Source organism: Lagopus muta, chromosome 1 (assembly GCF_023343835.1).
Source record: "Lagopus muta isolate bLagMut1 chromosome 1, bLagMut1 primary, whole genome shotgun sequence".
Lineage (NCBI taxonomy): Eukaryota > Metazoa > Chordata > Aves > Galliformes > Phasianidae > Lagopus > Lagopus muta.
The window spans coordinates 2,311,420-2,329,858 of record NC_064433.1 but is presented as its reverse complement, the minus strand read 5'-3'; the positions used below and the strand labels follow the sequence as shown (position 1 = coordinate 2,329,858).

General features: G+C 41.3%; 1 protein-coding gene across 2 annotated transcripts in view; it reads right to left on the bottom strand.

Annotated features, from left to right (window-relative positions):
- CHCHD3 (coiled-coil-helix-coiled-coil-helix domain containing 3) overlaps positions 1–18,439 on the bottom strand; it is a 165,729-nt gene that overhangs the window by 30,706 nt on the left and 116,584 nt on the right. For both annotated transcript variants that reach the window (XM_048933702.1, XM_048933787.1), the window contains exon 6: positions 985–1,055. In XM_048933702.1, the coding sequence (XP_048789659.1) occupies positions 985–1,055 (71 nt within the window). The remainder of the gene's footprint in view (positions 1–984; positions 1,056–18,439) is intronic.

Sequence of the window (18,439 nt, the reverse complement as noted above, 5' to 3'; positions counted from 1 at the left end):
CACACACAGATGAAAATAATGACAATGAATGACAACATACCAGGCTTCCCATCTGTAACAGAGAGACCTCCAAATTATATTAAAATCACACCAATGTCAATGGTCATTCTGTCCCTCTTAAGGGACGTACGAATTCAGTCCTCACTTATATAAACTGCGCATCATTAACCAGCACAAAGATTTCACATACACACTTGAGAATATTAGCAACTCCTCATATTAAAATGATTTTATCTTTCAGTTAAGAAGTTTCCATCACTATCAGCAGCTCAAAAAAAACTTTTTCTCCTCTTTCTCATCAAAGAGAGAAACAAAACAAAATCGAAAGCAAAACAAAAACCCTCCAAAAACCTAAAAACAGGAACAAAATAATTCCCTTTGCACAGCATTTCTTGGTTACTGCTGAGACTATAAGGTTGTATGAAGTTCTCTTTGTATCCTCATTGAAATGATAAATGGGACCTTCTACCTAATGGATGAACTAGCAAAAAGGGAAGAGTCCAAGGCTAAGGGTCAGAGTCACTTTGATACATCAATTACTGCATCTTCATTTAACCATCCTCAGAACTAATAAAATTTATTTAATTTGACCTTCACTGGTAGGGGCAAAGTGAAGTTGCTAATTTAAATCCTTTCATGTCATGCAAGCACGGGATGAATACTATTGTAATGCAAAGCTGGAATTACATTTTTGTTGTCCCAGTAGAGAAAAAAAAGTGTTAAAGAATATATTTTTAGGATACTTCTTATCAAATGCAGATTAATTAGGACATTACTAACTGTGCATCTAATTTCTATGCAGCTTATGGTTACTATGCACTGGCCTCAAAATTCTTCAAAATTCTCTCATCTGAACAACCAGCATTTTTTCCAACACGGACTGATAGGATCTGTGATAGCAGAAATGGGAGTTACGATTCATTTTAAAACGGATAAGAATTCATCTACTTGCCAGGCTCAAACACAAAGGTAGAAAAGACTTACTTGAACCGGGCTGACACTTCATCGGCAGCTTTCTGGTATTGCTCTGTGGTTACTTTGTAGAATTGGGCACTCTGTAAAGTTAAAAAAAAAAAAAAAAAAAGTTAATAATACAGTTTTCACATAACATCTGTTATATACACGTGAACAGCTGGTAAGTAGCATTAATTTAGATATTTCACACATTTCAGCTGCTCAAAGCCAAACCACCAACAGAAAGGAAACAAACATACAATGACAACCACCCAAGAGCCCTCATCTCTACTATACTGCAAAGCTCCACAGACTTTCTTGTTAAGTGTGTCCTGTTGGCTCTGGAAGGTTCTGCGAAAGAGATGACTTTCAAGAAGGAAACTGACGAGACAGAGGGTGCAATTCACACAGTTAAGCACTAGGAAATATTGCAACCTGTGAAGCTTCTCCACGAGGAAAAAAAATCAAAATATTGAATCCTTGCTTCTTTGCATGCGTCTCTTTGTGTTACTTACACATACATCCCCATCTAGTTTGCACACGATACCAATGTCAGGCTCCAAGGTTGAACAATAAATTAACCACAGCTTGACTCTTCCTTTTGCTCTTTGCCTTGACAATGCCTCTTGCAGAAATTTAGTTTAATTTCCCACATTTCCAAGTTCATTTCAACAGCTTCATAGAATCATAGATTGGCTTCGGATGGAAGGGTCCTCAAGGATCATGAAGGTCCAACCCCCTGCCACATGCAGGGCCACCAACCTCCCCATTTAATACCAGACCAGGCCGCCCAGGGCCCCATCCAACCTGGCCTTGAACACCTCCAGGGATGGACGGGGCATCCACAACCTCTCTGGGCAGCCTGTTCCAGCACCTCTCCACTCTCACAGTAAAGAACTTCCCCCTGACATCCAACCTAAATCTTCCCTCCTTCAACTTCAAAGCATTTCCCCTTGTCCTGCTGTTATCTAGCCTTTCAAATAGTTGACCCCTCTCCTGTTTTTAGGCTCCCTTTAGTTACTGAAAGGCTGCAATGAGGTCACCCTGCAGCCTTCTTTTCTCCAGGCTGAACAAGCCCAGCTCCCTCAGCCTGTCTTCATAGGGGAGGTGCTCCAGCCCTCTGGTAATTTATATGGCTCTCCTCTGGACCCTCACCAACAGCTCCTTGTATTTCTAGTATTGGGTGCCTCAGACCTGGATGCATTAGTGCAGATGGGGCCTCATGAGGGCAGCGTAGGGAGGGATAATCACCTCCCTGTCCCTGCTGGCCACTGATGCAACCAGGATACCATTTACTTTCTGAGCTGCAAGAGCACACTGCTGGCTCATGTTAAGTTTTTCATCCACCAGGTTCTCTTCTGCAGGGCTACTTGCAAGGACTGTTCCTTCCAGTCTGTATATATATATATGCCTGGGATTCCTCCAGTCAAAGTGCAAAACTATGCACGTGCAAATGATCAATTTCCAAAATGCAGGTCAGACAAAATTGAGTCATCAAGCAGTAAAACTTTTCTATACAGGAAAATGGCCAAATTTCTCAGTGGGACATACAATATTCAAAGACAAATCACTATAATGTTGTGATGCTTCATGTCTGGATAATATATACCTGGTATTTTAAAAGAGATTTTTATAGTCCTAGCACAGTTGGACTTAAGATGTAATAGCAAAGGCACCTGGCTTCACAGTTGGAGGAATAATGAAAAGTTAAAGCAGTTCAAAAGTTCTCTGAAACATTATTTTTCCGTGAATGGAGGAGCCAACAGGAGAAACAATGCTGTGGAGAAGCACGACGGTTTTTTTGGCATTTGCAAGATCCCCTTCTTAGCTTTGCAACTCTCGAGTCATCTGGCATCCCAGGAAGGCACGTTAACATGGCAACAAAACTCTTACAATTACACGCTGTGTGATTACTGAAAAAGCCTTATTGAATCCTTATTTTAACAACCTACCTATTAATGCTACGGTTTAAGGTTATTCATTCCTTAACACGACTGTGCTTCTTTGGAGCATTTAGCATACATGCATTGGAACAATACAGTCCAGGGAAGTGTCATTCCAGTTCTATTTTGGGTAAAGCAAGCGCTTTAAGTTATTTACTGAAGACACTGAAAAAGCAGTGTGCCTAAAACACTGCCAGAAAATAAGCAAAAAAAGCCCTTTAAGTGGAAAGATCACTCTTTTGCAAGTGCCGAAGATGACAGTCTCCTCGATCAGTAACTTAGCAAACACGTCCCGAACAAAATGTACCTGTGCCTAATTGGGTTATGAGAAATGCAGGGAAGAAAGCCCACTATGGTATAAATATCTGATGGAAACTACAATGCGTGCAGCGCTAGCTAGAAAAATAAAAACATTTTCCCTTTCCATTTGAGGAAATCACCTTCCAAGGTCCTTCCATGTGAATTATGAACTCAATACGTACAGAAATCACCGACAGTAACACCGACTCCGAACACGGCTACAATTACATTGCCAGGCCAATATTTTACTGCAAATGATAACAAATCTTGCTGCGTCTCCCATGGTCAAAGGGCACGCACGGATCACAAAGAGCACGGTGGTCTGCTGCAGCCCTGCTTCGGAGCTTCAGACTTAATCATTCATTTGTACCAAAATCAAGGTTTCCACGCATGCGACTCGGGGTCATTTATTTTTTCATGAATCACCGCTGGCCAGTAAGAAAATGAAAATGAAATCCTCCTCACACCAGTGACCCCCTCGCGTTTGGCAATCCCAGCTGCCCAATGACAGCGGGGTCCAGGTTCCTTGGACATAGATGCAATCAATAGGGATGTGATTAGACAGCAGGCTGACTGCGGGGCGAGTGCGGACAGGTCACCATTTGAGATGATGAATAGCTCTCTATCATCCTACAGTCCCCTACGACGCCAACATTTACTATAATCTTATTTGGGTTGCGATTTGTCTTTCTTTGGCCTGATCAATAAAGATGAACACAACAGTTGTAAGGATCGATTGCAATTTTTTATCATTTTCAAGCATGAAGGAGCGTTTTTGACACAAAAACAATATTTTGAGTGTACTCGTTCTACTTTTTAATTGCAGTTCAAGTGATCAGCTGAGCTGCTATATATGCCAAGAAGTTTCAATCCTACAGTAGACTCAAGCTATCAAGAAATCATTTGTTATCTTAGATAAAGTGTGCCGTGTTTCTTGGATAAGATCTTCCTTTGAAAGTCATTCAGTCTCTCTTTCAGAGAGATATTCTCTATAACCCAGAGAGGAAATACCATTTCAGAAGTCCTCTCTAATCCTCCAGATAAGAATGCAGTGAGCATTCCTCTAAACTCAGAAAACAGGGTGATAAAACACAGCACTGCTAACACGGGTAATTTCCCCCGTCTCTGCATTTATGTTGTGTATGTATAGTCCAAATATTCATGGACTGCTCAACACCAAGTGCAAGATAAAAACTATGGTCCAATTCAGAGATTAGCAGCAGTGGCAGATTATCGGAGTGATTTTGGATTAGAATCATAGAATCACAGAATCATAGAATGGTCTGAGTTGCAAAGGACCACAGTGATCATCCAGTTTCAACCCCCCTGCTATGTGTAGAGTCACCAACCACCAAACCAGGCTGCCCAGAGCCACATCCAGTTTGGCCTTGAATGCCTCCAGTAATCCAGGGGCATCCACAACTTCCTTGGGCAGCCTGTTCCAGTGTGTCACCACCCTCTGTGTGAAAAACTTGCTCCCAATATCTAACCTAAACCTCCCCTGCCTCAGTTTAAAACTATTCCCCCTTGTCCTATCACTGTCCACCCTCATAAACAGCCGTTTCCCCTCCTGTTTATATGTTCCCTTCAAATACTGGAAGGCCATGATGAGGTCTCCCCAGAGCCTTCTCTTCTCCAAGCTACATTCCACTTACATAGACAGATATCTAAAAAATATCTCTACAGATATGTTAAGAATATGTTAAAAATATGTCAGATGTTTAAGGTCATAAACGTGCCTTTTTAAAATACGTGGAATCTACCTATCTATGTATTTCAAGGATTCACAGAATCACAGAATCACAGAATCGTAAGGGTTGGAAGGGACCTCCAGAGATCATCGAGTCCAACCCCCCTGCCAAAGCAGGTTCCCTACAGCAGGTTGCACAGGTAGGCATCCAGGCAGGTCTTGAACGTCTCCAGAGAAGGAGACTCCACCACCTCCCTGGGCAGCCCGTTCCATTCTCTTAACGATGCTACTAAAATGGTAGCAAACAATACAGCTGAATTCCTTCTGTCTTTGATTTGGGTCCTTTGGGAGTGCACATTATCAAACAATCTTTGCTTACAGAGTTATGCAGCATTTTCCTCTCATTTATACTTTTCTCCAAAGCTGTATAATGAAACCATGCCTTTCTGCAGACCTTTATTATGGTCTTATTTGTGGAAAGAAGTATGAAAGTACAGGAATTATGTTATGAAGGAGGCGAGGAACTTCCAGAAGGGAACAAGAAATGTCAGGGTTATGGCAATTAATCATCCTCCCAGATTATGTGGAAGATGCTATTTCTGCATCTGTTATGGAGTTCTTACACAATGTGGGCTTGTTGCTTGACTTCAATATCAAAACAAAGTGGCAAATGTGGTTCTTGATGACTAAACTTCAGCTTGTTCAAAGAATCCAGTCTGATCATTGAGGATTCAGGCCAGCAGATCTCACACCTCACGGAATATGGAGAATAGCTTGAATTTCACTACCACTGCTGACAGAAAGAGGGGCTCAGAAAGTAGCTCAACATGGAGATTTAAGATTTAAGCTGCTGAAACAGGGGGTAATTAAACCCCAAACTAAGAATCCAAGTCATCCTTACCTTCCTCTTACAAGCACAAATAGAACCTGGGATAGTTTTGGTTTTAGCCACCGTGCATTTGTTATGTGTAAAAAAAAAAGCTTTACCCTTAGGAATTAAGACATTTATTTTCAGTTCTTTAATACTGTGGAAATGGTAACACAGAAGGGCCCACGTCAATTTTGTGGAGTTTGAATGCTCTGAAATAAATAATGGATGCCATGCACAGCAAGCACTGTGCGTATTGATTACATGGGATCATATGGGGGATTCATAGCAATTACATGAGCAGGTGTGGTTACACATTAGAGATCTGCATCAACTGCAGAAGCCCACTGCCTTTTATGCTGATTTTTCCAACTTGCAAGCAGATAAATACAATGTAGGAAACATGGCTTTGTTGCTCTGCTTATCCGCCTGGGTTTGTATGGCCAAAGGTTCTTGCTATGATAACAAAAATCAGAGCCAGAGGAGGGAGAACACTGCTTTAACAAATGCATAAATGGATACTTTAATAGGAATATCAGTTGTTCTGCTTAACTGGAACAGGAAAAGTTTAGGCACAAAATAAAAAACAACCACCCCAAAACATAAATGATCCAAACTGGGCACAGTTTTTGCTTCTTGGCACAAAATCCTTAACCTTCAGGTCCAACATAACACATCAGCATTTTTCAAAACAGTGTCACTTTGTGTTATTTGCTGTAACTTTGTGTTATTTACAGTGCAGGCAGTATGCAATTACAGGAGTTCTGTTGAAAAGCCTGCAAAAACTCACAGCAGTGACTAATGTTACATGTGACTGTAATCTAATTAGCCTGAATAGGACCACCACATGTTAAGTTACTTAAGCGTTTATGGCTCGAAGACTAAGCAGATAACACAGGATGCAACCAAATTAAAACGACTGATAATCAGCATTTGCTGTGCATCTCATTTAATATCCTTCTTTTAAAGGAAAGGTCGGGATTTTTGTAAAAGCTTTAGAAAAGTATGGGAACAGAGGGAGATGTAGGCTGGCATTATGGAAGAGAAGCCAAAGAAAAGAGGTCAGCAATTTAACTTTAAATCTATCCAATTTCCCCTGATAAATACACAGAGCCTTAGCAAGAATATGGGCACATTGTAGTTCAGGTGGAACAAAATATGCTCTGCAAAAAGAAGTATTCTCCTCATGTTTGCCCTCAAAAAAAAAAAACAAAACTTCCCTGAACAAAAGTAGGAGCAGACACTCCTTAAAGAGCATATTGTGGAGGAACAGGAGTATGATTATTTAACTAGACGGCTCTGATATCAAAAGTCTGTGTAAGGAAATAAAGTCCCATAGCTCCTGAGGAGGTCAGCTGTTTTGTCTGCATGCAGGACCTCAAAGCAGAAGTGCATCTTTTACTCTCGGCTGAAAATCTTCAGATTTCCAGGATGATCAAGTTCTGAAAGATCTCATGTCATCCGAGCTGATAAAAGGTTCTCAAAAGAACCAAGAGAACTTGACAGTCCTCATTTAATTTCACTAAAGATACATAACCTATATGCACTATTTTATAACAAACGTGTTGAAGCTGTTTTCACTGCAGATGTACCGCGACTTCTTTTTTTGCTACTGAAGTTTTCCTTTTAAGCCTCTTGGCTTGTAAAGCCCTGATCAAATTCAATATGAACATAACATTTATGCATTCTATCTAAGGTGGTTTTTTTTTTTTTAATTTTATTTTTAATTTAATAGTTTCGTAGTTAACAGTTTATTTGACAAAGGAAAAGTCGTGTGACTTCCACACAAAGGAGACAAATGTGGCCTTTGCTTCAAGTCAGTGCTGCGAAAGACAAAAATGAGCACAGCTTGACTTCAGAGCAGCTCAGCACCTGCTCCACCCACCAAAGGAATGAAGAGCTTGGGCTGTTTGGCACCTTTGAGAATCAGGGGAGAATTTTTTAATTTAAAGACTTCTTTTTCCTTGTCATCCTCCCCCACGGAAGGACTCAAAGCATCGGCAGGCAAAGATTACCATGCTCCTTAAATGGCAAATTGGAAAGTTTTCTCTGCTTCTTTTTAATCCATTGCTGCTGAAGCTGGGCTTTCTTTTATCCCATAATTGAACTTCTGGCCATTTCATCTCAGTATCCTTTATGAACTCATTTGTAGATAACATGAAGCATTTTGTTTTATTCATTCTGTTGACACACAGCCTGAGACCTATATGGCCTTAAATGAAAAGATTTCCAAAGCCCTTAGGAAGAAACTGTTCTTAAGCCTACAGTTGCTTCACAGATTTTTACCCAACCTCAAGGCAGCCACAGTCCCCACTCTGTTTCGGTGCCACAAAGTAGGGATCAGCAGCCAAGCACAGCCACAAGTGCCCAAAGTGAGACATCACAGCAAAGAAAACCCATAGAGAACAGTGGTTTGGGTAGCAGGAGGCACTGTGTAAGATGCATGATCACTAGATTATGCCCCACTGTTAGGCACACAAAGTTGACTATATGGATTACAAAGAAAAAGGCAAGAAATACTGCAGAAAGAAATGCCTTTACAACACGGTCATGCTTAATCTCCGAAGCTGCCAATAAAAGCAACAAATGTGCAAAAAAAGAGGAAGAACTGGGGAAGAGGGAATGACAGTAAGACAATAAGGCTGTCTATTGCAGTGCTAAACAGTGTGCATATATCTAAGTTCCAAACTATATTAACTTAGTGCTTTATAAATATATGGCCATTTTTACTGCATCTTTATTTGAATTAAAAACCTCTATTTGTCTCTGAATTTATTTTAATCAACCAGGGAAAGCCAAGCATATAACAGTGTACAGATTCCCACATAATACTGCATCTTTATTCTACCTCAAATGCTATTAAAGTGATACATGAAGGAAGTAATTTCTCTTGAAATCTCATCAAACCAGGCCTTTGCTTCAATTTTTAAACAAGTTATTTTCATAGAAGTTATGACCACTCTCATTCGGTCCAGCTGCACTATGCAGCCAACTGTTGCATTTTTCAGCTCCGGAGATGAAACAAGAAAGGTCCAACTCCCCATTTAGGGAATCTACCACATCTTATGCTTTCTGCTCTTGTTGGGCTTTTTAATGTGCTATTCTGAACCCATTTTGAATGAATAGGCTGAATGTGTTTGGTGCTGTTCTGCCTTCATCAGAAGACCTAACTGGATGGAGCAGGAAAGTTCTCTGTATCTGGTTACAGGGCTGAAAACATCAGTTATTCAGCTTTTGTGATAATCTACACAAATTGAACATAAGAGAATGGCTGCTCTCCAATGCGAACTAGTTTTCTAATTCTGAGCTCCAGCATAAAGATAACTTCCAGAGTTTTGGAGCTCCCAGAGAAACAGCCAAGAAATTCCTTGATGGGAGACCACAACCATAGCATGAGGATTCTCAGGACTATTTAGAGACATTCACATAAACAAAAGAGATATGCACAAATCTGGGGACATGCCTGCACTGGGAGACATGCTTTCAAAGCAGAAAGTAATGATAACTGCAAGAAAGAGGAGAATTAGATGTGAGGTAGGGAGAGAGAAGACAAGCTGTTGGAGAAACTCTGTAATTCAGAAAAGCTCAGGTAATGATCTGGGATTCTGAACTTACCCTGCAGAGGACATCCAAACAACAAGACCAAGACTTGTTTTCAGCAGTTTAGTTTAGCTTGCCTGGAGGTAAGTATGTTCTATGTTAGCTGAAACTCGAGTGCAAATTCCCTCTCCTCTGCCCTTTACTGTCACGGCTTTGTAGAACCACTATGGTCATCTCCTCTTAAAGAAATTGGCTCTGGACCACAGTGCTCCACTAACAGATTGCATGTCCGAACTACTAGAGACTGCAGGAAGCACTTTGGACACCAACGCCACCAAATAACTGTTTCTACAGAGGGATTACAAGTGAAACAGGTACCTAAAATAGTGCTGAAGATGCCAGAGACAGAACTGCAACCTACCCAAAGGAAAGAAAACATGGCATCTTGGCAAATGTTCTGCCAGCAGACAATTCACTTCCCAACATGATTTCCTCTATTTCATTACATGTGTTTGTCAAAGACTATACATTCTGTTTGAAAAAGAGTTTCCAAATGGTGTACAAGATCTATCTCATTTCCCAGCAGAAAATGGGCAAAATAGCTTTTTTTCCAACCCTTTCTTTTGAATTTCCAATCCTGTTTTTCAGGCACCACTAATACCTTTAGCTGCAATTATTAATGCTTCTAAAGTTTTTTCCAAGATATGCTGCACTTCACGTTTCTGCCCTAGTAGAGCATTGATCTCTAATTTGTTAACACTCAGAACTGCCAAAGAAAATGAAAACCTTTGTGAAAAGGACAAATCTATTCAAAATTCTTACAGCTATTCAGCCAAGCATCTAATCTGCATGTAATTGTAGTACAGTCTTTAATACAAATGTTCTCAATCTTAGAGATGCATGTATAAATGCACAACTATATTTACATCTCCTGCTGATGACAAGACGCCTAATCTAAATCATTCTTATTTACAACTTTTCTTCTTAGTCTCACTCCTTTCACTCTCACACATTATAAATTACATTCTCCCTAAGGGTATCCATTGGTTACTATTTTTCCACAACCATAAGCAGACTTTCCACCCACCTCCATCCCCAAAATGCAAGAAACACAGAATGGCTGAAGTGGGAAGGGACCTCTGGGTCCATGTGCTCCAACCACACGTTGACCAAGGAGGCTGTGAATGCTCCACCCCTGGAGGCATTCAAGGCCAGGCTGGATGTGGCTGTAGGCAGCCTGGTCTGGCGGCTGGAGACCCTGCACATAGCAGGGAGGTTGAAACTAGATGATCATTGTGGTCCTTTTTGACCCAGTCCATTCTATGATATGATAATATGACAACCCTGCTCAAGTAGGACACACAGCAGGCTGCCCAGCACTATTTCCAGATAAGTTTGGAGATCTCCAAGAAGAAAACCTCATAACCTGAGGGTTCAATCTACTTCCTTGTCCAAATCACTGATGAGGACTGGACCCACTGCAGTACTTAGCTCATCATTGGCTTCCAGCTGCACTTTGCACCACTGACCACCACCTCCTGGACCCAGCCATTCAGATAGTTTTCAATCCACCTCACTGCTCATACAGCCCATATTTCAACGGCTTCTCTATGAGGATTTTATGGAGGACAGTTTTCTTATTGAAGTCCAGGAAAACAATATCCACTGCTCCCTCTCCATCTGTGAAGTTAGTGATTTCATTATAGAAGCTTATCAGGTTGATCAAGCATGTCTACTCCTTGGTGAACCCATGATTATTGCTCCTGATAATTTTCTCTTTCATGTGCCTGGAAATGGTTTCCAAGATTATCTGTTGATTACATTCCCGGGAATCAAGGTGAGGCTTATATGCCTGTAGGTCCTTGGGTCCTCCTTTTTTCCCTTCTTGACATTTGTTTTCTTTCAGCCTTTGGCACTTCTCTCATTCACCATGATCGGCCAGACATCAAGAGCGGCCTCACAGTGACAACTGCCACTTCCCTCAGCACTCATGGGAGCACTCCATCAGAACCTGTGGACTTAGGAATGTTCAGTTTGCTTAAGCACCTTAAGTACTGAGCAGATCTTCTTCCACCAAGGGTACACCCTCCTGGCCTAGTCTCTGGAACTTGGAATTCCCTAAAGGCATATGAGTATTATCCAAGTTGACAAATGCTGTCTTCAAAGCATATAGGAATGGCTATTGTTGCTGTCAGGAATGATGCCCAGGCAATATATGATGAGGAATCCCTTCTCTCAGTGGTGCTGAGTACAGATTATGGCACTAGGAATAGCATATTCACATTTAAAATTCCCATTGTTAGTTACCTTTATTGAATTAATTCTCAAACAGGGGTCCAACCAGCAACTTTTGCATAGCAAAAGCCATGTTAAAAGGAACAACACCAGCTCACAGGCAAATTAGGATGATCATGAGCTGTCTATGGATTACACGGAGAACTGAGTACTTTATTTCAATGCATAGAGTACAAATATGTTTCTTTCTTCCCACCTCCCCACTCGCACTAGCTGGATACAGCTATTTCAAATACGGCAATATAAAACTGCAATCCTGCACTGCAGATAGTTTTCATCATCAGTATGGACACACAGAGCATCCCATATCTAGAGCAGCACAAAGGCAGCTTAGCTTAAGTCTTCCATTACATTCACACACAGATGTAGCTCATCTGCTGCGTGGATAACTCTTAGAAAATACAGTGGTGTTACATGCAGGGGAAGAAAACTTGAGCTTACCCAAGGAGCTGTTATTGCAAACTTATTACAAAGACAACTCCAAGGCCAATGTAGCCCTCCTATGGACTACAGCAGCCATGATTTTGAGATTATGTTGCTCAATCTCCACAGTCAGAGGAGTGGTGTGGGACAATCACTCATTTCCACATGTTTCAGACTCATTTTGGCCAGCTTTCAGAGGCAGACAGTTACCTCATTAAAGTGTCCAGAAGAATAATAGAAAATTTCTTCTGTGAATTGCAGGTGAAAATGTGGCTGGATCATCAGTCTCCACTTAAGAGTCAGTTACATGTAGCGTTTCTCAAGTCTCTACAGCACAATGTTCCCTAATGCCTTATCTAATGGCGCAGAGATGGAACACAAGCTCACCAAGTTTGCAAATGACACCAAAATGGGGGCACACACCCTATTAGGAGGCGCAAGTGGAATATGAACTGTTCAGCCTGGAGGAGAGCAAGTCTTGGAATGATCTGCTGGAGCATGCCCAGAAGAGAGTCACAAAAATGATCCAAAGGATGGAAGAACTCTCCTAATGAGGACAGGCTGAGAGAGCTGAGGCTGAAGAGAAGGCTCTGAGAAGATCTGAGGAGCCTTTTAGTATCTAAAGGTGGCCTGTGAGAAAGAAGGGGACAGACTCCTTAGCAGGGTCTGTTGTGATAGGACAAGGGGAAATGGTTTCAAACTAAAAGAAAGGAGATTTAGATTGGATAAAAAGCCCTTATTGGGGTTATATATATATATATATATATATATATATATATATATATATGTAAAAAAAAAAATATATATATATATATAAAAATACATAAATATATAAATATAAAAATATATAAATATATAAATATATATATAAGTAGTGAAGCGCTGGAAGAGGTTACTCAGAGAGCTAGTGGATGCCCTGGTCCTGGAGACACTCAATGTCATGCCAGACAGGGCTCTGAGCTGATTGAGCTGTAGGCATCCCTGTTCATTACAGGGAAGCTGGACTAGATCACCTTCAAAGGTCCCTTTCAACTCAAACGATTCTATGATTCTACGATCTAGCAGCCTTAAAAGCCCTAAGAGTTCATCAACAAGAAAGAGATGGGCTCCTTACTGACCTGCACAGTGGGAAAACAAGAGCTGTGGCTGTAAATCAAGACAACTGAGTTTCTGAATGGGTATAAGGAAAAATACTTTCTTCCAAGTATAATTAAGAAGAGAGATGGAGACCCTAATAGGCTGTGGTATCTCCAGCCTCTGTGGCTGACAAAGATCTGATGACAGATAGCCCTGATCCACCTTGTCTGTCTTCAGTGACAATCTCTGGAGCAGACGGTTGGACTTCCCATGGCCCCTTCCGAACTGAATATTTCTATGGACATGCATGCCTACACTCAATGATATGTCCGATACCAGAATGAAAATCTATTTCAGTTAGTGGGTGTGTAGTCTGCTCTGCAGCTGTACATGAAATTCATTTTGTGGCTGAAGTCAAACATACAGAATTAAGGATTGGCTTCTTTCAAATAAACGGAAAGTAGCTGGGTTTAGCTTTGTTTATTAGATCTACCACTCAGTTGCTAGATCTCTACTCAGTTGCCTGAAGGCATAATCTGTCTTTAAAAGTCCTTAGTCTCCCTTCTGACCTGGAAGTCTGGGATGAGGAGCAGAATAAACTCCCCACAATACAGGTGGAAACAGAGACCTGATAGTTCACCTGTACTGTCACAAGTCCATGGGACCAGATGAGATCTACCTGAGATTGATGAGGGAGCTGGCAGAGGTGAATTGGTAAGCCACTTACCACCATCTACCAATGGTCCTGGTCAACTGGAATGGTCCCAGAGGACTGGAGGCTTAACTGTGTGAATCCCTTCTGCAAGAAAGGTTGACAGGAGGATCGGGGGAACTACATGCCTGTCAGCCTGACCTCGATGCCACAGAAGACACAGAGACAACAGACCATCTTCAATGATATCACACAGCGTGTGCTGGACAACCAGGAGATCAGGCCCAGCCAGCATGGGTTCTTAAAAAGCAGGTCCTGCATGACCAATCTCATCTCCTTCTATGATCAAGTGACCTACCTGGGGGATGACAGAAAGGTTGTCAACATATCTACCCAGGCCTCAGCAAAGGCTTTGACACTGTCTTTCACAGAATGCTCCTGGAGAAGCTGCAGCTCGTCACCTGGACTGGTACACTCTTTGTTGGGTAAATAACTGGCTGGAGAGCTGGGCCCAGAGAGTGCTGGTGAACGGAGTTAAATCCAGCTGTCAAATGGTCATGGGTAGTGTTCCCCAAAAGTTGGTACTGAGGCCTGTCCTGTTTAATATCTTTATTGATAATCTGAATGAGGGAATTGAGGGCACCATCATTAAGTTGTAAGATCACATCAAGTTGGGGAAAGTGTAGATTTGCCTGAGAGAAGGAAGGCCTTTCGGAGGTATCTGGACAAGCTGGATAGCTGCCCAGAGGCTATTGGGATGCAATTCAACAGGACTAAGTGCCAACCAAAGATTGCACTTCAGCCACAACAACCACATGCAACAATATAGGCTTGGGGCAGAGTGGCTGGAAGACTGTGTTGAGGAAATGGACCTGGAAGTATTGGTCAATACTCAGCTGAACATGAGCCAGCAGTGTGCGCAGGTGGACAAGAAGGCCAATGGCATCCTGGCTTGTATCAGAAACAGCACTGCTAGCAGGAGCAGGGTGGTGATCATCCCCCTGTACTCAGATCTGGTGAGGCCATGTCTTGAGTGTTGTGCTCAGTTTTGGGCCCCTCACTGCAAGGAAGACATCTGGAGCATGTCCAAAGAAGGGCAGTGAAGCTGGCCAGGGATCTGGAGTGCAAGGCTTATGAGGAGCAGCTGAGGGAGCTGGGATTGTCTTCCTGGAGAAGAGAAAGCCCAGGTGAGACCTTACTGCTCTCTACAACTCCCTGAAAGGAGGTTGTGGCAAGGTGGAGATTGGCCCCTTCTGCATAACTACTGACTGGATTAGAGGAAATGGCCTCAAGTTGTGCCAGAGTAGGTTCAGTTTGGGTATTAGGAAATCCTTTTTCTCCAAGAGAGTGGTCAGGTCCTGGAACAGGCTGCCTAGAGAGGTGGTTGAGTCACCATCCACGGACGTGCTCAAGAAATGTTTAGAGGCTGTACTCAGGGACATGGTTTAGTGCTGGTAGATGGACAGTTGGACTAGCTCATGACTTATGTCAAACCACCTACAAGATATCCAGGCAGAAAGTCTCTGAATCCCAAAATATCAACTGACTGGCAGCTGATGTAAAACTAAAGCTAAGCAAAACTCACAAAATTACGTACCAGTAACAGCTTTTGGTGACTATGAAGTGACTGAAGTACTTCAAGGATAGCCTCTTGTAGCTGCTTTAGGCTAGTTTGAGCAGTGTGAAAAGATCAAGATTGCTACAGTACAAATGCTGAGGATGTAAAAAAGTGCTTGATGAAAAACATCATACAGATTTGTTTGGATGACTGGTAATGATCAGACTCCTAGAAAATTATATTTCCTACTCAGTCTACATTAAGAGCTATGCTGATAATTAGGTAAGCAAGAAATGAAATGAGGTATAAGCAAATTTAAATCAAACTAATGTGAGGATTTTTCAGTGCTCTTACAACAGCGTATCCCAGAAGACTCATTTTGTTTGGAAACAGTCTTCTGAAAGAAACACAGCCAAAACTAGGCAGGTGGCCTTCGCACTCAAAAATATGCTAAATAAAAAATCCAGGATCTACGAAAAAGAAAGTGTTCAGCATACTACAGTGTGTAATCATTAGCACCAAGTACACTGCTTCAGAAATGAAAAACACGGTTCTGTTGCTGTCAGTAGCACCACAAAATGCCTACAGCTGGAAGTTATACCGCAGCAAATAATTCAGATGCAGACCTAGACAACATTCACAAATTATAGCTATGTTTCATGACCTCTGAGGACTATTCTCACTACCTGGTTTCTTTTTCCTGCCTTTTTTTTTTTTTTTTTGGTGCAGTTCTGTATATTCTCACCATCAATTTCAATTCCCCCTCCCACAGTGCTCAGCCCATTTTTCAAGCCATAGCTGTTATTCTGCCTTTCAACCTTCCTGAAGTTATTTAGTGCATGTTCTCTCCTACATATGTAAATTCTTCTACTGGTTTCTTTATTTTTCTTCTCCATTCATAAGCCATCACTTGTGCTTCACTATCTCTATTTTTCTAGAAATCCACAACCCTCCAAAGACACCTCTTCCTCATTAGTCTGAACGGATTTTTAGGTGTTTTTAGGAACACAGTCTCTGTTCTATGCATATTCCCCTTCACACCATCCATCTGTTTTGGCAAATGAACTCATTTCTCTCTGTAGGTCACTGATGGCATTACAGAGCAGGTCTGCTCATCCCCTGCCCACAGTGGCAGTGCTCCACAGCACTTGTCTCTATGGAATTCATCATGAAAAACCTCTGCTGCCCTTAGATAGATGTTTAAACTGTGATTCCTTGATAATTGACGGCAAAACATAGGAACAGAACCAAGGCAAGTCATTCTCTTGCCAAACTAAGGGGATGGATTGATAACCATTCAGTGGCAGCTATCTCTCATCAGCAACTGCTGATTGACTCCAGATACTCAATGTAGACTAGATGTTCCCACCTTAAATGTGTGACAGCCACTTGGTCTTACCAAGAAGGACATGCTCTTCCTTTTCCCACATGAAGCTCCTTAACAAAATCCTCTATGTGCCCTCATAGCCAGCTATCTTAAACCTACCACGGGAAAAACATCCACTTGGTTATTGTGAGACCTGGCAATGCCTTGTAGGATCAGCATCATTGTAAGCTTACCACACACTAAAGAATCTCTTTGCAATGCTGACTGTATTAGTGCAGTGTAAGGTCTCCATTCTCCAGAAGTAAGAAGCATGAAGTTAAATTATCTCAATCAGCAAGCTTCATTTTATAGCGAAAACTCACTTCATTTTATAGTGAAAGCTTAGGATGAACCTTCACAGGCCATCTAACCCAAATCAGGCTCAACTAGAAGAGGACACTGAAAAATCATGTCCTGAACACTTCCAAGGATGATTATATTGCTTACATCTGTGCCTTATGGATCATGCCACCAGGAATTGCATTGCATTTATGCTACACATACAGTGAAGCTTTCTACTTAGTCTCTCTCTTTTCAAGCTAGTCTTTAAAGCCTGACCAAGAAGAGTAGTAGGACATTGCCAGTTAATTCAAAGATACCTGAAAAACATCCACATTCCCCAAAATTTCCTTAAGTTGTATTAACTAATCAAATAGAAAGGTATCATCCACCCCCACAAGTATTATTACAGAATCATGGAATCATTAAAGTTGGAAAATAATACTGGTCCAACCACCAACCCATCCCCACCGTGCCCTTAAACCACGTCTTTAAGTGTCACATTTACCCTTTTCTTGAAAAACTCCATGGCGATTCTACAACTTATCAACCATTAACCATGGATAAACTCTACTTTAAAAATGTTCCACCAATAGTATGGGATGGCATATGTAGCATTTTACACTTTATTTTTTCAATAGAAAAGTCAGGATCCTGTAAGGATTATTTTAGTTATTTGTTTATTTTAAAGAAGTTCTTTCTTTTAGTGTGAGAAATATCTGAGACCCTTCATCAATTATTGGAAACAACCATACGAAAAAAAAAATTGACTGAAGTTTTCCCAATTTACAGGAGCAATTTTCTGCTTTTGAAAATGCATTTTTTAAAACATTTTTAACACTTCTCCACATTTCCTAATAAAATGAAGTTCAACCTGCACTGCTATCCAATATTTCAGCTTGTCTATATCAGAAATGTTTGCTTTGCTCTGTTGAAATCCTTCTGAGACACCTGTGCCTGTCTAGCCACAAAAGATCCTCAAGTCTCCAGCATTATCTGAAACATGCACAATTGAAGAAAGTTTCCAAAAACCAACTGGCAGTAGCAGCAGTAAAGTCCTACCAAGAAAGGAAGCCCACGAAAGCTGTCTGAAATGTGTAAATGGATAAAATATGGTTCACGTTCATTTCAAATTTCATGCTAGCAATGCATTATTTGGTAGGGTTAAGTGCAGGGAACAAGATAGCAAAAGCCTCAACTCATCGAGTTGAACAGCTTCAACTACAGGAAGCAGAGAACTATCTCATGAGTAAGGACAGATAGGGCTGCTGAGTGATCCACACAGTACACAGTACCCCCTGAAAAAGGAGTGCCTGGAGTGCTGATTTAAGACAGTGGCTTTTCCTCCAAAACACCTTTATTTTCTCTTCGTGCTTCACTCAACAATACATAGATTCTAAGAAAGGGCATTTTGGCATGCTGTGCTTGCTACCAGTGTAACCTGCTGAATATAAAAAAAAATTCTGTTAAAAAAACAACTATGAAGCATGCTTT